Source organism: Cinclus cinclus, chromosome 11 (genome assembly GCF_963662255.1).
Source record: "Cinclus cinclus chromosome 11, bCinCin1.1, whole genome shotgun sequence".
Taxonomy (NCBI): domain Eukaryota; kingdom Metazoa; phylum Chordata; class Aves; order Passeriformes; family Cinclidae; genus Cinclus; species Cinclus cinclus.
The window spans coordinates 23,323,694-23,348,398 of record NC_085056.1 but is presented as its reverse complement, the minus strand read 5'-3'; the positions used below and the strand labels follow the sequence as shown (position 1 = coordinate 23,348,398).

The following is a 24,705-nucleotide window of genomic DNA, read 5'->3' as shown; positions in this document are numbered from 1 at the left end:
TACTTTTGGTTTAGGTGAACAAAGGCATGGCTGGATTATCATTCTTGTCTGCAGTAACGGCACTGCAGGGCTGCCTTCTCTGCCCTCTGTCACAAGCCTATTTTTAAAACCTTCCTGAGAGTAAATGACAAATACTTTACTTCAGTGTAGAAAATAAGGACTAAATCATAAAACTTATAACCTCTACGAGGGTTACACCAACCAGCAATCTTTCAAGTAGTCAATAAGCTACCCTGGAGTGTGGAGTTTCCTTTCATGTCCCTTTTCTTTGCTCCTTCCTGTGACATTGGATGCACACACCAAGCTCTGCCAGTACAGGAAGTGGACTCTGCACCAAAAAAAAACAGATTTTAAGCCTGGTACCCCACAGGGCCATGGGTACCCCTCACCTTAGGAACAGGTATATCCATGTTTCATGGGATATGGGTAGATCTGATCATCCAAACACAGGATTTCCAGCACCAAGTGCAACAACCATGTCAAAGAGTGGACCTACAACATATAAAATGCTTTTAACTATTCTGACATGCAGATTTACTGTTGTTGCTGGTGGTAGTGGTGTTACCTAATTTTAAATGCTGTGTATGACATAATTCAGTATTTCTTTCCATATATTTTGGTACGTTTATAGTTTTGCATCTCCAGGGATACATCTGTTACTATTTGTAAGTAATCCATTGGCCATCTGTAATTCCAAAAGTGCCATTAACCTTTATAACAAATTCACTCAAGGACCCATGGAAATAAACACTGACACTCTACATTCACTGTCAGATGCTCTAAGGTCTTTGAAAGGTCAACACAAAATAAATTGCATAATTAGCTCTAAATTTAATTAAGGAGTCAGATTGAGTGGGAAGAGAACACTGAGATTAGATTTTCCGTTTTACATTCTTAAAAATTGGCATCAGGAAGATTGAATGCATTTAGGGGAAATATTGGACTTTCAATAACAATCTTGGACCAAATTATTTCTTAGCATATATATACAGATATTTTTTTAAAAATGTACAGAAGGCACTGACAGAGTAACTCACCATCTTCCTCAAAAGTCTGCAAGCAGGTGAATAAATAAGAAATTATTTATCTAAATCTGGCCCCATAGCCCAAGAGAACCTTTTGTTCAAGAGAATAAGACAGTTGGCAAGCTAAAAATCACAAAAATGGCCTTTGAGAATTTGGGCGTGACATAAAATTCCTACAGAATCTTTTCCTGCCATGGCAGTTATATAAAGAGAGCCTCTTCATTCCAGGTCTCATTCCTTTACATGGCAGATAAAATAACAGGACTTCTGCCTTTGGGTCTTCAGGTTGCTTTGAAATATTTATTACTGATATGCTTCATCTGTATTAATAATTTAAAATTATTTTTCCTCTTGGCAGATTTTATGCCTAAAGAAGAAAAACACTTGATTAAAAACTCTAGAAAACACTGTTCAAAATAAATTTACCTATCCTATAAATGCCAGCTGAAAAATGTTCTACAGTAAATGTATATATTTAAAATTCCACCTTTTTCTTTAAAATAGCTTTCTGTATGGAAGAAATTCCTTTGTTAACAATTCTACAATAAGTCCAAACTCAGAAAATATTTAAAAACTGGCAAACACCTGTTTGTTTGGGTTTTTTCAGAAAATTTGAAAACTTTTCCTTCAAAGGACTCTTTTATTACATTTCAGAACCCAGGGAGCTGTGACAGCACGAGATGCTTCCCATCAAGCTCCAGGGCCTCTTTTCCTGACCTCTTTTGCTCTCAGCAGCAGGCACAGTTTTACTCAGCCAGCTCCACCACACTGCGAAGATTCCAACAAGGAATTCCCTGAGCCCAGGGCCTGGTATAATCAGCTTTTGCAACAGTGCCAGAGCACTGGGAATGCCCAGCACAGGGCAGGATGAGCCCGCCCGAGGTGACGAGAGGGCAGGAAGCTCTGCAGACTCTACAGCAGCAATGAAATCTCACTGCTCCCAGATTTTCCATGCAGAAAAGACTTTCCTGTTCCCATCATCGATTTTGCTGATCCTGAGGCATTTTATCTATGACTAATTGTATAATCCAACCGACATTTATTTCATTACCACCTTTTCCACAAAGCAAAAGAAAGACGTGGTGAACAGTATCCCCCAAACGTCTCACTGTGAATACATAAAAATTCTCAGTCAAAAGTGATCTCATTACAGCAAGGAAATTTATTTTGCCTTACAAAAATTGGCTACCAGACTGCAGCTTCCACTCGACTCCAAAGATCCCAAAGCAAACTAGAGGAGATGGGAAGCTGAGCCAAGGTCTGTCACTACACTGATGGCAGGTTTATGAAGAAGTCCCACAACTGGAGAAAATGTTAAATCATCCAAAAATAGAATTATCTGTCTTCAGCAAGACTTTATCACTGTTTTTTCCCTTACCAGTAAATTGGGCAACAGCCTCTGTGGACAGGAACTCTGTGCAGCTCCATCCATAAGGAAAACCATTCCAAACTTTACCTAAATGTGCTTGGGCTCCCAGGAAGTCACACTCTCCATTTCTATAGACTGGGAAAAAATGAGAAGATGGCAGAATTCAGACTGGAACCATTCAGGTTCACCCAGGCAGTGCCTTGGTCTCCCCTGCTCTGTGATGTCCCAAGAAGGACAAACTAACCCGAAGTCAATAGATAGGAGCAGCAGAAATACTGAATAGTTTTTATTTTTGTTCCAGCTCTCCCAAATACCATCCATAAGCAAACTCCTATGTGTTAAATGATCCATTTGTGGTGAATTTTCTTTAATACAAATATGTTTTACTGAAACAGAAAAGCAGATGCTACCAGAAGAGATGACTAAGGATGTAAACTACCCACAGTATCATGCCACAACAAAGCACTGCTGCACTGGGTGTGCAAATACAAGTCTGCACCCATCTCAGTCCACAGTCAGGTTCCCCTCAGCTGCACAAGGAACAAAACAGAAAAGTGTAAAAGCTGAAAAACATGCAGGAAAAGGGGTAATAAACTCCACCATCGCCACATGCATATGATGCAGATTTAGAAATCAGTGGGGTGAGCAAAACCCACACCATTCCAGCCCATTGCAGCTGGGTGCAGCGAGTACTGCCGGGACCCAGAGGTTCCTGGAGACTGTGGGCATATTCCTGCAGGCTCTGATGGACCCTGCTGGGCACCCTGGTGTCTGACCCAGAAACAAATGTTCTCTGTCTCAGGAACAGTTGCAACTCCTACTGCAGCAAAAGGACAAGACTCTCACAGAAAGGGCTATAAAGGCAAGCTGAGAGATTTCTTCAGAATTGCAAACACTGAGCAATTCCCCTGCATCTGAAGTCAGCTACTAAGTCACTTTCCGCAATTTGTGAGCTTATTTAATTGTCTGAGCAGGGATATTTCAGTCAAACTTAAGACCCCAAGTCTGTCAGGACTAAACTTCATACTGATACTGTGAGTATTTTTGAGGTACCATTGAACAAAAATGTCATCACCAAAATTTGCAGAAGCACTAAACATTAGGAATTCCTGAACTTTAAAGCAGAAAATATTTTGAAATCCTTAAGTTACACACATAGATGATTCTTGACAGGCAGAATGAGGCCAAGGGGCACATATCCAAAACCCAACACATAGAAAATCAGATTTTCTTTTGCATTTTCTTTTACATTTTTTTTCTTCTTCTTCATGCTGTAACCAAACAACAAAGACCCCTAAAAGGAATCCATGCAATTTCCATTTACTGAAATTATAAATGAGGAGTCTTTCAAGGAGTCAAACGCCCTAGGGATTGGAGAAATTTATTGCCAGGCAATTTCTGCAGCAGCATTCTAAGGGATTTTAGGGTGCCAAGGTACTATAGTTTTGGAAACAGGTACAGATTTTTATGAGCCATAAGGAAACACACCCGCAAATTCCCATAAACCTTCATTTCAATTGCCTTAGACTGTCTTAATGCTCACCTGGATTTAGAAAAGAAAATGGAATAAAAGGTGGTAAGTGACAGCAGGTAACTTTTTACCAGGGAGTTCATATGTTTTATATTGACCCCAAACTTCATTACAGCCCTGTATCCATCACTGCTAAACCAAGCAGAAACTGAACAGCCTAAATACTGACAGCAAAGCTGTTCTAATTGAGAGAACTTGTTCTCCAGGCTACAAAACCACTCAGGGCCAGGGCAGTAAAGAAGGCTGCCGGCACACCCGTGGAGCTCCAGCTCCACGTCCCCACACACGGGATCAGTGGGACCACTCTGCAGTGTCCTGCATGAGTGCATGGGTGACAGAAACTGCCAGTGGAACTTGGATCATAAAAAACCCCAAACTGCTTACAGGACATTCAGAAAGGGGGCCTCACTTCATATATTCTTTACCTAAAAAGCCGATGATGCTTTTCTTAGAGTTAAACAAGCAGTTACGAAAGCTCATACTCTTCAGCACCTGCTGCAGCACTGTTCCCTCTGTATCCAGTACTAGAGCATTTAGCAAGCACAATGAGCAACGTCCCCAAGATCACTGGTAACAAGTAGATCTTACTACTGTAAAGTGGGTTTAGCTCTCGATTGGACTACATGACTACATCCTCCTCCTAGCACCGATCCAGCCCCACGGAATTATATCCTCCGCACTGCCGGATAATCCCGTCCGTCCCGGTGGGTTTACTCCAGGCAGTGCCTCCCTTTCATCCCGAGCGCTGGGCTGGACTCGGCTTTCCGAAGCCGTTATCCGCCTACAGCTCCTCACGCAGGCAGCGAGCCCCCGCACCAGCTCCGGTAACGCCGCTCGCCGCTGCCGGGCGCTGCCGCAGGAGGGATGAGCGGCGGGCTCAGCCCCGGCGTGTGCGGCCCCGGGCCCCCCCGCGCTGCCCCCGGCATGTGCGGCCCTGCCCGCGGGGCGGGGGTCACCCGCTCCCCTGCCCCCAGCTCGGGGCCGCCGGCTCCGGCTCCGGCGCGGCCCCGCTCCGGTCCCGCTCACGGCAGGAGGCGGCGGGGCCCCGCCGGCCCCCGGGGAGCCGTGGCGGGGGCGGATGGAGACAGCGGGTACGGCGGCGGGCTGGGGTAAGGCAGAACAGGGCAGAGCAGGGCGGGGCGGCATAGGAGAAGGCAGCGGCTGAGCCGGGATGGGGGAATGGCAGCGGCTGAGCCGGGATGGGGGAATGGCAGCGGCTGCAGAAAGACAGAGGCTGAACCTAGCCGGGGAAAGGCAAGAGCTGAGCCGAATCGAGGAAAGGAAGAAACCAAGCTGGGGGAAAGGGTGAGCCAATGCCTGGGTAAAAGGTAGCGGCCGAGCCGTGCCGGGTGAGGCAGTCTGTGAGGGACCGATCCCAGGTGGGGCACGGTGTGAGGGACCGATCCCAACAAGGCGATCCCAGCCGGGTGGGGCAGGGTGTGAGGGGCGATCCCTGCCGGGTGGGGCAGGGTGTGAGGGGCGATCCCAGGTGGGGCAGGGTGTGAGGGGCGATCCCAGCCGGGTGGGGCAGGGTGTGAGGGGCGATCCCTGCCGGGTGGGGCAGGGTGTGAGGGGCGATCCCAGGTGCGGCAGGGTGTGAGGGGCCGCGGGAGCCCGTGGGGTCCAGGGATCGCACAGCCCAAAGGCCCCTGCCCGAAACTTTGAGCCAGCGGTGGGAGCGCAGCGGGCGGGGTGGGGCAGCGCCGAGACCCCGAGCCGCAGTCTGTGACACGGCGAGCGATTCTCGGGAGTCAGGCTTTAAATCCGTCTGCAGTCGCAGGCGAGCTCATCTTTTAAGAAATCTAAAGAATTGGTTATTTAGGACACGTTTTACTCGTGTGCATTTTGTTGCCTGTAAATATAAATCTTTGAAAAGCAAGTTATAAATATTAAAGCCTAAGTGCATAGGGGGAGTATGTGTATCAAATTTTAGACTAAATTTATTCCAACCCAGTTTGGCACACACACACACCGTGCATTCAAGCTGTACTCACACAAATCAGGGAAGTTACTTGGTTGTACAGTGGTAGGTGCCTGTTTCAGAGACTGGTGAATGACTTAACAACAATAACTAGCCTGTTTATATAACACGTTGTTTATACATGGGGTTTGGAATCTGAGAAGCACTAATATAATTTCCTGAACAGGAGGGATTCCTGGAAGTATAAAGCAATGGCTTATTTGGTGTTTCCCCCCCATTCGAGCTACATCTGTGTGTGTTCAGGGTCTGAGATGTGCAATCCTGCCCAGAGAGAGCAGGTGAATCTTAGCTCACATCTGGTACCAAACAAAACCAAACTGCTATTAAGGACCTTTCTCTTCATTCTTCCCTTTTTAGTTATTTTCTTCCATCTTCCTCTCATCTCTGGAAGCTCCATCAGTATTGGGATTGGCAGCAATTATTCCAATCTCCGTAAGTAATCTCTTTTTTTTTTTTAACTGCATTTTTGACATGCTCTGCAGTCATGTACAAATGCAGGAATATTATATTTAAAGTTCTCTAGCCGATAAAAATCAATCCACTAAAAAGCAAATAGCTTATTGACTGAGAAAAAACTGAGTTATCAGAAATGTCCTTAACTTTGTTATCTTTAGGGAGACCACAGAACTCATAGAAATGACAGAATTGTCTGAAATAAAGGACCATAAAATTTAGTGTCAGGTACAAGTACTTATATATTTTATTATTTTATTTTTTAAAAAAATTAAATCCTCCTTTCACCATTTCTCCCACAACAGCAAACTAGCAAATTGACAAATGGAGCACACTGACATCAGTCAAAATTTATATCAGTTTGGCACTCCCTAGTGAAACAAATGTGGCTTAAAATTACTTCCAGTCATTGAAATAAAACAATTCCTGATATTTGGCTTCCTTCTGGTCTCCTTTTTTATGACTGCCTTTTGTAGTCATTACCTGAAGGTTTTTTGAAAAGGAAATACAGCATCATAGGAGACAATTATCGTCGTGTCACTGGTCCTATTTTGGCAGAAAACCACGTGCATGCAGGGAAGTAGGGCAGTATGTCCAGTGCTTTGGATGGAAGATGAATGCAGAATGACAAATATACACACACAACAATTAAAGCCACCCTTTAGAGCTGCATTGGAGCAAGGGCTGCAGCTCAAGAAAATCTGTGCTGGAATGTTACAATTAGACTGTGACTTTGTAACACTGTTCATACCCATCATGGCTGAGAAATCATACAATTAAAGGTGCAGTTTAAAGGAAGAACAGACAAGAAGTCCTCTTAATTTACTTTAGAACATACATGGAGGAGCACAAAGTCAGCTACAGTCATTCACAGACTAGAAATCATACCCATTTTAATGTTTGCTGTCACAACCTATCGTAACAGCAAACTCGGAGAAATTATTCATAGAGTCAGAACCAGCTTCTGGCCATAGTAGGGAGTTTTAGGATCTATCCCTAAGATAACTTTGGTAATTGAGAGCAGAGTTTGGTTAGTAAAGGTGAAGACAGTGCAAAACCAAGTAAATGCCAAGTGCTGTCTTTCAGATTGCCTGGTAATCCCTTAAACACCTCTAAAGAAACACATTAAAACTGGGCTGAAGAGCAACTGCAAAAATTAGTAGCTGCTGCCTAATAGAGCCCAACTGGCATCACCCAAGTCAAAGAAAATACGTAACAGCAGTACAAAATGTGGACACTGGTATAGCTGCATTGGCAGTCTCCTCAACTGTTAGTGAGCTGCCTGTGGGCTTGGCAAGAAAACCCCTGTGCTGTGCTGGTGTTGTTACAGGTCAATATTGCAAAAAGAATGCTGAGATTCTTTTCCCCCGGAAATGCTGGGTTTACGTAATGCACAAAGTGCTGTTTCCTAGCACTTCATTGCAGGACAGCTTGGTCTTGCATTGGGTTTAGATCAGCAGAGTTTTGTAATAGAACAATTGCAGTGGACAGAGGAGTTCAGAGGAGTCGGAGGATTGCTCTCATTTCCACACAGGTGCCTACAAAATTAAGTGGTTTAGACCATGGTTTTCCTTCAGCCTTAACTGAGTCCCGCTCAGCCAGGCCTGACACTCTTGCCCTCTCTACAGGGGCTCTCAGCTTTAATTCCTGTAATGCCTAGGCTCTGAAATGTTCCACTGACAGGAACAGATAATATTAGCACAGTACTGGGTGGGCATTAGTCAGAAATGAATCCGTGGCCCATGGGATGGTTTTACAGCAAATGTGGAAAGACTGGAGTTATCCCAGGTTTGGAGGTACCACAGGGAGTAGACTCCACAGTGGCCTCTACAGCTCTGCAGAGCTTATGTAGGCCAGGTACCAGACCTGTTTGCTCTCCAAACACTGAATTTCCTAAGCAAGGGCAAAGGCCCAGGAGCAGGACTGCAGCTCTGCCCATATAGAGTCGGCTGTGCCTGGAGAATCCTGCTCTAGTCCAGGACAAAGGGGAAAAGTCAACTGAGCAAAGTCCAGGCAAGAGAATACTCAGGGATGGAGCCCAGTGGCTTCAACCACACAGAGCCAAGGTGGGCTGACAGGGTCAGCGTTTAACAGAACTTCCTGGTCAGACATAGAATCTGTTTTGACTTTTTTGCTTTAGATGTTTCTTTCCCGTTTCTTTCTGAGAAAAACATTGGATTTTCTTTGCAAAGTGTTCCTAGGTTTTAGTCAGCTGTGTTTGGATGGTTGATTGGTTTTCAGAAAAAAAAGCCACATTTATCTCAAGAAAATAATGAATATAAATCATTAATCAGCAGTCATGTACCTCAGTCAGTGTTTCAAATGCTTAAATGAAGGGGTCTGAAAACTGTCAGAGAAATAAAAAGGTAGAAAAATGGTTCTATGCAAACTGCCTCTCCTTTCTGCATGTGCCTGCCTCCTCCACCTCCTTCCCAGCACTTCTGAGATTTATCTCTGAGGATATTGGTTGTAGACACAAGTCAGACCAGACAAAAGAACTGAATATTCAATTAATTATCCAGATCACAAATACGTATCTGGTATTATAAAAAGATAGTTATTTCCAGCTATTTAGTGACTCTATAATTATGTGTTCAAATATTAAGTATTTATGATAGTCCCATTCAACTATGTCCCTGTTTTTTTATCTAAGAGCACAAGGAATGTCTGGAGATACGTAAAATGTTCATTTGCAGGCATGAATGACAAAAACCAAAGCTTTACCACAAGCCACAGCATTTTCAAATCCAGCGCTAAGATTTCTGTCTTAGAATCTTTAGAGTCTACAAACTTATTCTGACTAAACAGAATTCTGTCACCAAATCAAGAAGGAACAGAAACATTCCTACTGTGGCTCTCTGCACATGAAAACTCACCTAAGACAGGCCCAGGGACACCTCCCACAAGGGAAGAGTGCAGAAAATCCTCATCTGGGAATCAGTAGAGCCACCTTGGAGGCTGTCCCTCAGTATCTGGCTTGGGGACAGCAGAAGAGCACAGCTGGCTGCCAGCTGTGCTGCCACTGACTCGAGCACTGAGAGCTGCACCTGAGACCCCAGGATGACAGTGAAAGGATGAATAAACTTCTACTCATAAACAAGGAAACATTTCTGCACACAGCAAGAATAAAATGCTCTCTCCACTGCTGAAGACCTGGGGCTCTGCAGCTCTTGATGTCAAATCCTGTCTTTTTCCACTCCAAACTCAGCCATTTTAGTACAGTTGTCTGAGGCATGAACACAATTCCCAGTGAAAGAGAGCTCATCAGCAGGAACATAATTCCACATCCCCAGGCATGGGTGGAGCCAGTGCCTCAGTTCAAACCAGGGAAGAGACTGGGTGATTTAGGGTCTGTGCAAGCACCTTCAGGAGTTCTCCTGGCTGCCCCAGATTTGAGACATGCAGAAAGACAGAAGATGGCTTCTAGCTTTGGTGGGACCTGCTGGCCTGGAGAGGTACAGGATGCCAGGAGTTTAAGAGAGAGCCTGACAGATCTCCAGCCAGACTTGTGCGCAGCACAGCAGGACATCCCCTTGCACTGGTGGGATGCCATGAGAAGTGTCAGTGACCAAAGCACCAACATGCACCACCCATTATCAGTCTCTCTATCAAAAATGCCAGATACCGCTGTGCCAGACAGTGAGGGACATGCACTGCAGTCGTCCCCTCTTATCTAAAGTGCACAGCAAAATTTAATCCCCAGAATGATCTGCTCTTTTCTTCTTTGTTTCTTCTCGCAGTGTGGATGTTTTTCTGAAAGTGCTGAAGAAGTTCCCATCTCCTTAAGGGCATACCCCATATCTCCCTACAGTTTTTCACATTGCACTTCATGTTTTAATGACTCCAGCTGTGCAGGAGGGAAGGATGCTCAAATACCTTCAGAACCACACCTTAGAATCCTTTGTTCCTCTCCCCTACTAAGTAATAGCCAGCATCTTTCTGCCATCAATTTATTTTATGATGGCTTGAAATCATCTGTTACATGAAGAATAATTTCTTCACCTTTTAATTTATTAGGTTGGAATCTGCACTGGGAAGGAATCCATTTCTCTCCAAGCCTGACAGTTTCGCATCCTCCTGAATGAGGATGTAGGCTGACAACTCCAAGTCATTCATTTCCATTGTACCTACTGACTTAATGCTTTCATTTCTCCCAACTCACTTCTCCACTTTAAATAATAGATTAGGAAATAATAGATGCATAGTTCCCATGCACCTGCATGGCAAACACACAGAATCTAGCCCAAACCTGCTCCCTAGCAAATAAATAAAATGATGCTTCAGTTTTGGAGGGCTACAAGCAGCCCTATCAAGAAAACTCTCAGAGGAGAGTAGGTGGAGGTTTGGTTTAGATCCTGTTTGAACTGTGTGTTCAGGCACATGCCCAGGTACCTTTATGCAGAGCATCTCTCCAGGAGAGGCGCACTCCTCTGTAAAGCTTCCTTATAGTCTCTGTCCTCAGATGCTTTGAGGACTTGGCCTCCAGCTCAGAGCTGGCAGAAGCAATTCAGCTGGATTTGACAGCATTTATGCAAACAGGGATTTTTAGCTCCAAGACTTAATACATTTCTTGCTGGAACTTCCTGAAATATCTCTGACTTTTGGTTTTTTTTTTTTGTGTGGATGTTTTTGTTTTTGTTTTTGTTTTGTTTGTTTGTTTTTGTTTTTGGTGTTTGTTTTTTTGTGGTTTTTTTTGTTTGTTTGTTTGTTTGTTGGGGTTTTTTTGGGTTTTTTTTGTTATGACATTATATGGCATTGGGAAGCCTACAGTCCTCTGTGAAGATAATTCACTAAAAGACATTCTAGCTAAAGCATCTGTCTATTTGATGCAAATAGTTCCTTTATGACACCACGTTTCTGTGGGCTCTTTAAGTTTCTTATCATTTAATTGCTCTTTTTAGTTGCAAGCATGTTAATCCCTCTGTTTCCTCCTTAAAATGAGGCTTTCTCTTTCAGCAATTGTTTTTTCCTTCATTGACAACTAATCTTTATTAGTTTTTGTAAGCATCTGTCTTTACAGGTTTTTAGCATCTTAGCTTTATTTTGATTTAGCTGCAAAATTGCTGCAAGATTACTTAAAAGCCCAAACTAAAACTGAAGTTTAATCACTCTAGGTTCTGCACAAAACAACTGGCTTTGTCCTTTCAGGTGACAGGTATCTAGAAAACACAAAAGATGGGCAGAGGAAAAAAAGGCTGGAAGAAAAGTTAATTGCTTTAAATTACACAGGAACTTATGGAGAAAGCCTGGCTCTCCTGGCTGCTGGGTTGGTGTCTGTCCATTACCTGGCACTGACTCTTGCTAGCAAGAGAGGAATTCTCTGAATTTCCGCTGACTGAGGACCTGTAATGTTTTTTATGGTTAGATGACAAATGCAGGCAGGTATCCATTCCACTGGGGAAGGGATTTCTACAGCAAGGCCTCAGGACTTAAAGAGATGAGCTTTACAAAAGAGATACCAGATCCTCTCAAGGAGAGAGTAATTCTGAGTTCTTTAGTCCCACCTGGAAGACCAGTTCTTATTAGGATCCCCTCATATTGAATTTTGTTTCTAATCCACACTCTAACATCTCTTCTTATTAGCAGAAATCAGTATTTGGGTTATTTCCAAGCTAAGCTACTGAGGTACAGACTGGCTGTTTTCACTCTCCAAACACACCCAGCAAACACTCTCCAAGTCCTTGGCCCAAACAACTGGCAAGATGTACCAGGCTTTATTAAAGAAGTTGGTTGCAGAAAGCCCAGCACAGAAGACCAGAGTTTCTAGAAATTTGCAAACCCAGTTTCCTTGTTGTCACCTCAATGTATTGCCCTGAAACTTGCTCCAAGGGCAGTGGTTACACAGGGAACCACAGGATCCTCACTCCCTGGGCAGCAGAGAAAGGGTAAAGCCCTTCTGCCTTGACCAGACAATAAAAGTTCTGAGAGGTAAATTAACTGGGGTTTATTTTATTTTATTTTATTTTACTGAAAGACAAATTGCTGCTTTATTGCAGCAGCCATGTTGACAAGTAACCCAACAATATCTAATCAGTGGATATTGCAATTACAATGCTGCCTCACAGAACATCCAGAGAGGAATGTGAATCCAAAGTGATACTTGGTTTGGCCTGGAACCTGGGGCTAAGGGACACGGACTCTGCAAAGAGGAGCAAAAGAAGGAGTTACTTGTGGGTGATTTTTCTGTGTCATTTGAAGAGTACATCAGACTGCACTAACGATCACTCTTCTCACAGTAAACACATTTGTGGAATCAAATGTTCCTTTAGAAAGAATGTGGAACATTCAATAGTAGACTGAAAGTTCTAATGCATCCTGGGTGCTCTGGCTGTACATCTCTGAGCAGCAATCCCAACCAGAAAGTCCAGATGTTTAGGGAGAGCACAAAATCAGAATATCACCAATACTTTTTAACTACATAGACAATTTTATAAAATACTTTTTTAGAATAGCACAATTCTAAATGAAAACATGAGTGGAAACTGCATGTGAACAAGAAAGGGCTTCTCTGAGAGAGGCTTCTTAGCTCCTTTGAAAAACAGGTTTCAAATAAATGTTAGTTGTAAAACATGCTTTGAAGACAAAATATCTTGTGGCAGCATGTACTGGGACAGAAGTATCACCTTGGGAAGTAATGCATTTTTTTCACCAGTGAAACAATCAGTCTCAAAAGAATTTTCTTTGCTAGGACCTGAAAGCTCATTATTTGCTCAGACAGTTTGTGATGCCTCTGTCCCTGCCTGCTGGCTGTGCCTCACTCTCTTCCTCAAAAGTGTATTTTTAGTCTTCATCATTTTGGGGATTATTTTACAGCTCTCTTTGAGAATAGATGGGAGATTTGTATCATCTGGATTCACAAAACACATAATTTGCACTTGCTACAGCTGGGATAGGTTTGCACACCCATTTTTTTAACCGTCATTGTACCCCACTGCCTCTCAGTCCAAAGGAAATTGGATCTGTCCATGTAATGTTTTACGGTTTTCAATCTGAATGGTTCTCCCCGAGGCTAACAAAACATCACTGTGGGTTTCTGGTGTTCTCATAAAGGCCAGATCCCAAAGTGCCTTCCCAGTTCCACAACAGCTGCCAGAACAAAAAGCACAGCATTACCTCATGGGAGATGAGGTATTTGGATTAGAGTGACATTCAAAGTGGATCCAGTAAACTGGTGAAAGGTAAAACAGGAATCTTATGTTACAGGAACTGTAGAGAACTTTCAGATGTCCAAAAAGTGGTGACATCACATCCAGTGGTAGAGGAGAATTGTGTTGAACTGGTAAAAACAGGCACAGTAAGCAAGATACAAAAGGGTGTAAATTCATAGCAAGTTCATAGAGGTTTAAAATAATCAGGGCAAGTTTGAACTAGATTAGGAATTAAACATTTATGGAGGATACGAGCTATTACCAGGACAAATTACTCCAATAAATTTCCTAATATTTTTTTCCCCTTTGCATCATTTTTCTGTTTGATATTTACCGTGACCGTGCAACCAGTCCAACACCAATAAAAGTTGTTCCCATTTACACAAGGACAACTCCTGGCACCAGAAAGTATTACTGCTTAGCTGTTGCTTCTGTAATTTTTTAAGTCTAAAAAAAGCACAAAACCACAAAAAACAACACCCTCAAAAAACCCCACATATAAACAAACAAAACAACCCATGTAATCCCATGTCGTTTTACCTGAAATTGTCTGAGATGCCTGCCAGAAACTCAGAGAGTGTTTAGGAGGTGCACCACGATGTTCTGAAAGTGCACAATGAACCTGGGAAGTGGCAGAGCTGCCAGGTGCAAGGGCCCAGGCTGAGATTTGCTGTGGCAGTGTGTTGTCAGTGCTGGTGATGTTTATGAACTGGGGACACTGCCATCTTCCCCTGCAGCAGCTGTGCAGGAGGGGAAATCAGGAGCAATCACCCAAACTCCAGGATTTTGCAGCTGTAAAGGGTGACAGAAGGTTCCAAATTAAAAATACTGGAGTGTTACCAACGTAGCAGCCGTGCCTGTGCTCTGCTGGGTGCCAGCCTGCACCTCTGAGCCTGTGCACTCCAGAGCTCCTGCCCACCAGGCTGGGGCCTGAACCTTGGTTAGCCTCTGGAATGTTTTAGATTGCTCACATAAAGTGGCCTGGATACAATCTGAATCCATGACACTCTGCTGAAAATTAAAGCTGATTTCCAAAGAATCTTTCTGCACAAAGTTCTTCCTTGCCAAACTTAAAAATATTTAATTTGGTCATTAATGAACTATTTTCTGTCTGTTTTACTTCTCTTTCTCTTTGTTGGAAGACTCTACATGTGTCAGTGCACACTCAGATGCACTTGTCAGATAATTATTTGCTTTTATGTACAATCCAAAACCGATCACCTTCAATAGCTTTTCTGGTGAAATGGGAAAAAATTATAAAATAATATATTCTTTGAATAATGTAGGAAGTTTTCATCTCTTTTTTCCTGGAGAATTTTTGGACTTCCTGATCTCCATATTTTGTTTATTCCTTATAGTATGTTAATAGCTTTGTAACCTAAGAAACTCATATATTTACATGACAAGTTCTTTTTTTCAATGATTTGCTCAGTGGTTTAGATGGTTCTGTGGGACACTGAAATTCTATGGGATATTTCGTACTGTGAAGTGTAAAACACATAAGAAAATGCCATATACTTCCTTTCAAAGAGATGCCCCAATTCCTTTTTAAACTTTGTGTCATGCAGCTGCTGTTTGAATGTTGATGGACATGAAAAGCCAAACTGCTGCTGCTGCAGGCAAACCCTCAGAGCTTTTGGCCTGGGAAGGGGTGGCCGGGCTCAGATGTGAGAAGTGATTCCAGTCCCACCCACACTCCCATTTCTCAGGCAAATACATTTTGTACAGGTGGATGTTAGCATGACCTGAAACTGCTTTACTGGCTGTTACCATCTCTCCTTTGAGAGGAGGAAATGTCTATTTGTTGCCATCCGTGTGCATAAAGATATAAGGAACCCCAGTGCTCTATCAGAGGACAAGAGAAAATTACTATTTTCCCCTCTCCAGGCAAAGAGTTTCCTACTCAGCCTCCCAAAATCAACAGTAACCCTGGGACACTCTTCAGTCATTTAACTGGGGGGCCTGTAAAACGTTTGGCTTCAGGCAGAGCTGCAGATCCTACTGGATAGGATTTCATGTCTCTGTAAACCAACACTGAGTTTATGTCTCCATAAATTCAAAGGCTTTGAAAACATCCTCCTCCACTCTCTCAGACTCGGTTTCTGCCCTTAACTGTCAAACTGGAAAGGGACCATGACAGAGTTATACTTACAGCTAAGGATGTCTTAATCCAGTCCTTCAGGTTTATGCAAAATAACAGGTATCTTCCCCCCCCCCACCCCCCCATTTAACCATTTGTGTGTTCAACTGGGGTGAAGATGCATAGTTTTGGTTTGGATGTTCAAGCATGTCAGGCAGCCAGAAGGCTCAGAGACACGCACTTGGGATTTCTCTGGGGTGTGCTTCACCCAGACCTCACCTGGCTCAAACCCGAGTTAAATGCCGGGAACGACAGGACAGGAAGTATTTGTTTCAGTCCCAGACCCTTTTCAGGTCTGACAAAGCAGAGTGCTCTCACCCAGCCGGGCATTTCAAAAGCAGCAAGGTTGACCTTCAGAAGGAATTGCTCGTTACACAATCGTCTGTTGTTCCTCCTCTTTTCAGACGAACGGAGCCTTCTGCTGAGTAAAAAAGAACCACACTGTGGTGGTGACAAACTGCCTCTTACCCTGGCTGTGCTGTCACTAGAAGCGGGACTGTGGCAGAGGCCACGTGTCCTCGGAACTCTGCTCAAACGAGTTACCCTTCACTTTCCTGAATCATGCCCCCACATTCTGTGAATGTGAATCCATCTGCTCACCAACTCAGTGTCTGCAGCAATAGGCTGCTCTGAACAATAGGTTTGATCTGCTTTTGCTGCTGCAAGGACATGGATATTTAGAGGCTTATTTATTCATCTGTCTAAGTCATTGTACTGGATGCTGAGTTCAAGGACAATGTGTGGTTCAGGCAGCAACGGGAATAGAAAATGTGGTCAAGATCAGACTGCATTAAGCTAATGTATTATGAAAGCTACTGCTCTGAAATGCCAGTTGAGGAGGAAGAAGGAAGAAAAAAAGCCTGAGAAAGGCAGTTGCCATTGCCAGAAACAATTAGAACAATTAGGCATTGGCAGCTCTGCAGAGCAGTGGCTGCTGGCTGAGCCTCTGCATCTGGAAATGGAATATGAATAACCAAAGCACCTCACAGGTGATTAAGTAGTGCTTGGCCAGGGAAGAGGGAAGAATTACTGACAGGTCAGAGATATCCAGTGTATTTAAGGGAGTCATGGGGTACTTTTTATACAGACTGCAGACAGTTTTAGCCATTTGTTTTAAAACCAGATTTGTTGCAAAGGAGTTGAAGGAGGTGTTGGAAGATCTCTGAGGAACACGAGGTTGCTGCAGCTGCTGTTTACAAGCAAACTCAGAGATGTAACCACCTCAGCTCCTTCAGTTCCTGCCTTGTTCTGTTGACACGTTGATGTCAAGCTTCAGTTTTAACACTGAGCCCTTCCTTTCAGCATACCCACTCTGCAACTAGCAACATCTAAGAGACAAACTACTTTTAGACCTCTATTCTGCACTCTACAAATAGCACTGATCACATGCTGTCACTAATTAGAAGTACTTGGAGACTTGTGGATTTCAGTTACCATGACATTCTACACAGAAGAGTGTGGCCTCAGTTGTGCAGAAAGATCAGATATTACAATGGCAGAGTGGACTGTAAAGACACTTTAGGTGAAAGTAACCCAAAAAATGAGATTCAGGAGTGAGCCTAGTACAGTCCATGCTGGAATGGGCATGAGCTACATGGAGGAAAAATGCAAAGTAAAACCCTCTGGACATGCGGAGTATGGACAGCAGGCACTCAGCACCACCCCTGCTCAGCACCATCCACTCCCAGGCTGCCCAGAGCACCTCCAGCCCCACACAGCACTGACAACAGAGCAGCATCTGGGGCAGGTCCATGGAGCACAAAAGATTATGAATTTATATTGACAATTCCTAAGGTTTACAGTTAATGTACATGGGAGGAATGTAAGACCTGATTTTAGGCAAGATCTCAGGTTCTTACATTCTGAATTTATAACCTAATCAGCAGAGATTACAGATAGGCATGGGATTGTGGTTTTTCTTCTGAGAAAACATATAGGGTGTGGCTGGGGAAGGTTTAATGGCAACACACCAGTTTGTATGATCTTGCATTTTGCCGGGATCCCATTATAACCTTTAATCAATTTACATTGCACATAAGAATGTGTTACTTTCTGCCCTTCTATAAAGGTGTCCACAAATAGTGACTGACAACAATCTTCTTAATATATGCAAATATATTTTTTCTAAATGCAAAGCTGTCACTTCAGTGCTAATAAAAAACTACAGGAATGACAGCTGACAAAATGAGAGTCAAGTACTCACAGGCTTGCTCTGAACACATTACAGTCATTAAGAGCTCCAAACCAACAGAGTATTTGCAATAGTTACAGGAGCGCACAGAACTCAGAAACTGCCTGGAGGAAAATTCATTATTTGTCAGTGCAAGGACTAATGATCGTCAGTCTTCACACACCGACTCTTCACAAGTGACCCTGGGAGCTGGGTGTCACCACTGAGACACCAGCTGCTGTCACCCCACAGGCACGGAAATACTGCAGGTAGGCTGCCAAAGGAGCTGTGCAAGAGCTGTCAGCAGAGCAGCAGCCACAGCAAAGCTCCCCAGGAGGACTGAATTAGGCCTGAATTAGCCCTGGTGCAGCATTCCCTCAGTGCCAGCCTGCCCAGAGCAGCACTGCTGCCCAGGAATGCAGGACAGAGCCACACGGAATCCAAAGGCTGCCAGGCAGATTTCCATAGGAGTTGTGTCCACATCAGGAAGTCATCAATGAACATGTGGCTAAATCAGCACATGGAAAAGTTCTTGTGTATAAACACCCCCCCCTCCCCCCCCCCTTTGTGACTAATTAATAGGTAACATTATGTAAGGTATATAATTATATAACTAATATCTCGGGGGTGAGTATATATCTAAGTATATAGCATATATATGTACCATATTTATTACATTTTCTCCTATCTGTGTGCAGGATAGAGGCACTCCACTTGAATCATTCACTCTTCTTTCTTCTAACTTTCTGGTTTTGTAATACTGACATCTAAACATTTAACCTATAGGGTAGAAAACACCTTGGTTCCTTCTGAATGGATTTGGTATTTGGTATATTTGATATACCTGTTTCATCCTAGTACATTTTAGGACATTTATGACTTCCTGGCAGGATCCAAGCACCTTGTGTTGCCCTCTGAAAGCAACAGTCATTGAAAGAACTATATCCTTGAGCCATAAAGCATGAGTGAAAATACCTGACTTTTACATGTTAGTTATCGTTATTCTTTCTCATCTTAGCTTTGTTACATTTACTTTACAGCTAATGGTATCTCGATTCAGAAATTTATTTTCTTTTTATTTTGGCCAACAAAAACTTCATCAACTTCATATGAAACCCATAAATAATAAAAAACAGGTACCAAGAAGGTACCTTCTAGCATGCTTTTCTGGGTTTTTTTTCTGTTTTATTGTTTTCTGTTTTACCTTTAAAGCTTGTGTCAGTCATATCACTTATCCATTGTTTGTGTGTCCTTGGACAATTTCTTATGCTGCTTAAGAACACTGATTAAACATGCAAATAGATCTATCACCTAAGATTATTGTTTGTGTATTTCGAGGTTCTCAGAGACATAGGGATTGTCACCTTTTTAACTGAAAAGGATTTTATATAGATAAAAACAGGAATAGATAGATAGATAGATAGATAGATAGATAGATGGATAGATAGATAGATAGATAGATAGATAGATAGATAGATAGATAGATGATAGATAAAAATTATTTTCATATTATTACTCCAACAACCTAAAAATCTTTCGATAAATGTCTTTAAGTGACTTTAAACTTGTTTTTTAACAACAGGCAAGTGCAATAAAGTTACAGGTATCAGACTGTCAGTACTAAAACCCTACGGCCACCATCTCCCTACATTTGTTTAGAGGCCACATCTGCATCCCCGACAATCACACACACAAATTCTCAGTGGAAATTGGAGCCTTCTGCTAAATAACCATTTCTTCAAGGACAAAAAGTGAAACAATATTTTTTGAATTCCAGTGCTGGCAGCCAGCAGTGCTCCCACTGCTCTGTGTGCTTCTGACTCACATTAGCAGAATGCAGCAGGACCTCTTATTTGCAGTAGTTATGATGCATTGACTGAAGGGAGGAGGAAAAGGACAGCTGTTGACCCAAACAAAACCTGGAGTCCAAATCTCTGCCATGCAATATGGTGTTCCTTGACTGCAGGTGCCTCAATGGATGCTAAACAGATGTTTTGAAATTAATTTCTGCTGGGCTGGAAGTTTGTAATTCTCATAAAAAATTATAATGTAAAACTAGTGCACAGATAGGTTACCATTCCCATTTTCAGTGTGTTACCAATAAATAATTTCTACACTATAAAAATCTAGCAGAATAAAGCCATGTTCCACTTTTGGAGCTGTCTGTGAAAACAGCCATTGTCAAAGCTCTTCTTCATTACTAGCCAGGAAGGGCAGCTTCATATTTGAACAGGAGGCTGAATCAGCTCCTCAGATTTTCCCTGCAGCTTATCAGGAAGTTTTCTGTCAGCCTCAAGAATCCCAGGGAGAGCAACCCCCAGCAAAAGGGGGAAAACTATCAGGTAGAAAATCTTCACTCGCATCTGTTCTTGCTGACAGCTTGACTCAGACTAAGTAGGTTTGAGACTACTTCCTCAGCCTAAAAATGTGTGAGCACAGGAAGCCCACACTTTGTCCTCTACAGAGAGGGAAGTCTCCCTAAGTGCCATTGGGGACACAATCCCTGCTTCTCATGGACGGATTGGGCACACAAATATTGCACAGCACTCACCAGGCCAGCAGATGTACTCTACCAGTACTACTACCAGACTATGTTCCATCTAATTAGCAAAGCAATTTTGTGATAGAATCAGTTAATTACAGTGCCAGGCAGATGGTGATAGAGCCACGCGGGTGTGCAGAGCTCTGTCTCTTAAATTCATTATCTGGAATATTTATCAAAGTCACAAAACCTTTCAATGCTGGTAACATGCTTTACTGTGTTATTTTGGTCTGCTCTATTTCAATTTTGTTCCAATTATTTTCTCCACCTCTGGCTTTCCAGAAACCCAAATCTCTTTCAGTAAGGCTGAAACAGCACTTATAAAACTGTGTTATGAACAGTAATGGCAACTGCTGGTTATGCAGCACCTTAAAGAACTCCTTTATGTTTTGGAACCCTAGTGAAAACTGTGTACAATCATTTGACTTTCAAACATAAATGAAAGTGGAAAATGAGAACCATCTCAGGTGTTTCTGAAACACAGTTCACCCCCCTAGTAAATGCCTACAAGCAGGACTTGGGTATTTTTTGTTTCTACTCCCAAGCAAATCTGTCATTAGCTTCTGAGGAATTTTTGGAATTTTTGGTGGACTACAGCTGTAAAGGGATTGCCAGGGAAGCTGACCATGTGCAGCTTTATTTGGAAAAAAACCCAGCAATTCAGTCTCAGCTATCAACCAACAGAACAGACCAGTCACCCAGAGAACTGGGATAAAATATAGCCACCAAAGTATAGGGATGTATTTCCCATTGCCCCAAGAAAACTCCTCCATCAGTCTGAAAACTGGTCAGTCATTTCTGTCAGTGCTGAAGTTCTTAGAAATTAATCACAGAAGCGTGGCGGGGTTATTTTTGGACTGGACTAGCTCCTCTCTGATGGCCCTTAATAAAAACCTAAATTCAGAATCTAGAATCCCAAAGCATGGAAGGTTGTGCTTTGTGCAGGTTTGAAAGCAAAAAGCTTTCCCACTGCATACCCATTAGAAGGTTATTAGTCCAGTTCCATTTTTGGTCTGGGAAAAGCTTTTTTCTTTATAGAGAGAAATAAATGGCCAATCCTCAGTCTGGTACATGTTCCCAGAGTGCATTCACTGCAGGGGCTTCTGGATTGGCCTGTCACTAAGGAAATTCATGAGATCTGCTTCTTGAAACATTGGCAGCTCATCAGCCATGGAAGCAGATTAATGACAGAGGGAAAGGGAAATTACTTTCAAAAACCTCCTGTGCCATTAGTGCCTAATCCAATATCCTGGATTCCCGTTCTTGGGCCTTGGAGGGAATCAAACCCTTTGTTCTGGCATTGATAAAATCAGATTCAGTGGTATCTACAGCAGTGACCTGGAGGCCTCAGCATTCGCTAGATAAGAGATTACTTTGTATCAGCTATGCAGGATCTCAAATGAGAAGGGCAAAGCAAAAAGAGATGCTAAGGAAGGGGTACAGAAATAAATACTGAGGAAAGGAGAAGCCCAAACTTGGCAGCTCTTTCTCAGCTATATCACACCAATTTTACTACCACAAAACTCATGGAAATCTCAGGCCAGAGCTGTGAGAATGAAGGCACGGCGTTTTGAGATCCACCACTGCAGTGTGCAGTCTGGTCGCACTGGGGCTCTTGGCAGCGCTGTTTGAACAATCATGAGCAAGTGGCAGGGACACTGCATGTGTTCTGTTTGAGACAGGGAGAGAGATTCCCCAGGGCTTACAGGATTCGCAGTATTTTACACCTCCTTTCAGACCTAAGTTGTGCAAAAGAAGCCAGCCACTGTGAAGTGAATTTTCGGGGAAGAAGCAGAGGAAAAACTCGGGTCCTCAAAAGCAACATCCACAGGATCTACTGAGAGTAAGAGTGGACTTCCCAGGGAGGCTGTATTCCAGGATAGATTTTCATCATATGTTCAGCATATTGCTGCAAGGTGGAAAACATCTGTGCTATTGCCACAAAGCAGGCTGGCAGGAAGAGCCTGAACAAGTGGTGGATCAAACAAGAAGAATGTGGGAGGAGGCAATCTCTGTTCTTTTTGTAGTGCTTCACGCATGCAGTTTCCCAGCCATGGCTCCTGGGCATTACAGCTGTGTAAGGATATCAGTCCCAGTGTGCTGAGCCACAGCTCCAAAATTCCTGAAAGGCTGTTTAGGGCATCACAGTAACCAACAACAGCACGAGAAACCACGTGTGTGGTTTATGGAGAGGATTCCAGCCTTCCACACAGTGTGTGCTTCCTACAGCTGCTGTGTGCACACATCAACACACACAGCTCTGCACAGGAGGGGCTTCGTGCAGAAAGAAAAACTAAAATATAACTTGATACTTCCCATTTTATTAGTAATTAAACACTGCATAGAAAAACTTAAAATAATTATGTCGTGAAGATTTTACTCAAAGCTCACATTGCCAGGTTTCTGTTTGTTCCAAGAGCTCCATCTCCACAGCCAAGCCCCCAGATTGCCTCTCTGGGCAGCACCTCAGGCCTTTGGGATTCAAAACCTCCATCCACTATCTCTCTCCTGCAGCTCTATAGAAAGTCCTGCCCATGGAAAATCCTCTCTAGGTAATGCTGCCTGGAGTCCACCAGGATAGTGAACAGTATCAAAAGCAAAACAGGAGACTGTTGAGGAAAATACGTTTGAGCACTGTCCAAACGTGGGTTTTGGACAGTTCTTTTCTGAAAAGCTGATTTCAAGAGAGGCACAATACTGTTATTTAAACATCTATTCAATAAACATAGCAGAACTTGAAATACTAAATATAGAAAACATTAAATGTTAACCTAATGACTGCATTCTTTGTTTCCAGTCATTTCATTGCACACTTTTAAAGCTGATCCAGCTGAAGAAAAGGAATTTGCAATTTCACAGTTCTTTTGTAAATTTGTACCCAGGCCTCTGCCAGTCCTTGCCAGCAGTTCCAGGGAAGGCACACAGACCTTCTCCAGATTGTCAGAGACAGGCAGATACTCAGGAAGGGCATTTCAGAGAGGTTCAACCTCCCTGCAGGTGCATCCAGGCTCCTCTTATTGTCCAAATAGGAGAGCAAGAAATTCCTGAAACAAGCTCCAAAGTGAATTTCCCAAAGTGGGGCAATATTTGCTTTTAATCTGTGGGAGACCGTCACATACCACTGAAAGAGATGGAAAAACCTAGTTTTAAGAAACTAGAAGGATACATAAATGGAAGGGTTATCAGAGGCACTGACAGGAAGGAATCCCAACTCAGGAGACCCAGACTGCCTCATGCCTGCCGATTTCCTTCTGAGAAGTCATTTCAGCTTCCTTTAACCTTACTTTTTCACTCAGCAAATGAATATAACTGTACTTGTCAGCTTGGCAAATTGCTCTATCATAGTAACTTAGCACTTCTGTGAAGCAAAGTTATATTCCTTATATTCAGGAATACCTTTATTATACAATCTTCTCTATTAGGAAAAATACTCAAACATCTCAAATTAACATGTAAAGGGATGAAGGAAAGTAAAAAACAACCCAATCAGCATTGTTTGGGGGCAGTTTAATAAATCAGTTCTTACAAACACACTGACTACTTCAGGCTTCTTAAGGTATCAGATTGTTTGTTGTACTGATAGTTTAAGCACTCTTTGTCAGGCAGTTAAGTTCTGAATTCGCTGCTATTTGTAACTCTTACTCTTCAGTTAAATGGTCACAGGCTGTGACCTCCAGACAGGTTTCAGTTCTTTGGAGCATTCACAACATTTATCAATATTTAGTTGGAGAATTCAGATTGCTGTGGAAGTCACCATCTACTGTTTCCCTGCCACAACAAAATGCAGCCTGTTGCCTACAAAAATCCTGCTGCTGGGCTGGTTATAAATTTCACAGATTACCTCAGTCTGGATTATCAACAGTAATGACAAAAATATCCTCTTATTTTACAACTTTTATTTATCCTTTCTAAGGATTCATTTGGAAAACTGCTTCTTCCAGTTGTTATGTTTATTCAGCATATTCTTCCTCTTTTATTTGCTGGCATTGGGTTTTATTTAATGAGTTACTGCCTGCTGAGGGTCAGTATTTGTTGATCTTGCCTGATACAGAAAATCCCAGTGACACACTACCAACTTCTGTAAGCAGAAATGAACAAAGGACATAATTGCAATGGCTCTTGAGTAATTGTTATTTACAGCAGGACTTTTATCTGGTTTTGCATCTCTAATTTGACACCGTATGTTTTCAGAGGCTAAAAGGAACAGAGGGCTTAGGACATAACAACTGAGCAGAGAGTTCTGGCCCACAGGAAACAAGAGAGACAAACCTGCAGGGCTGTGGCCCCTTTGCCTTCCCCTGGAAGTTCTGACAGTGGCTGAGGGAAACCAGGAGCCTGACCACAAG

The 24,705-nt window shown here is 42.9% G+C and overlaps 1 protein-coding gene across 1 annotated transcript in view; it reads left to right on the top strand.

The window, feature by feature from the left end:
* Positions 1-4,849: 4,849 nt before the first annotated feature.
* Positions 4,850-24,705, top strand: part of LOC134048172 (uncharacterized) — a 53,335-nt gene continuing 33,479 nt past the window's right edge. The window contains 2 exon segments of the mRNA XM_062499772.1: positions 4,850-5,034; positions 6,298-6,338. Of these exon segments, the coding sequence (XP_062355756.1) occupies positions 4,850-5,034; positions 6,298-6,338 (226 nt within the window).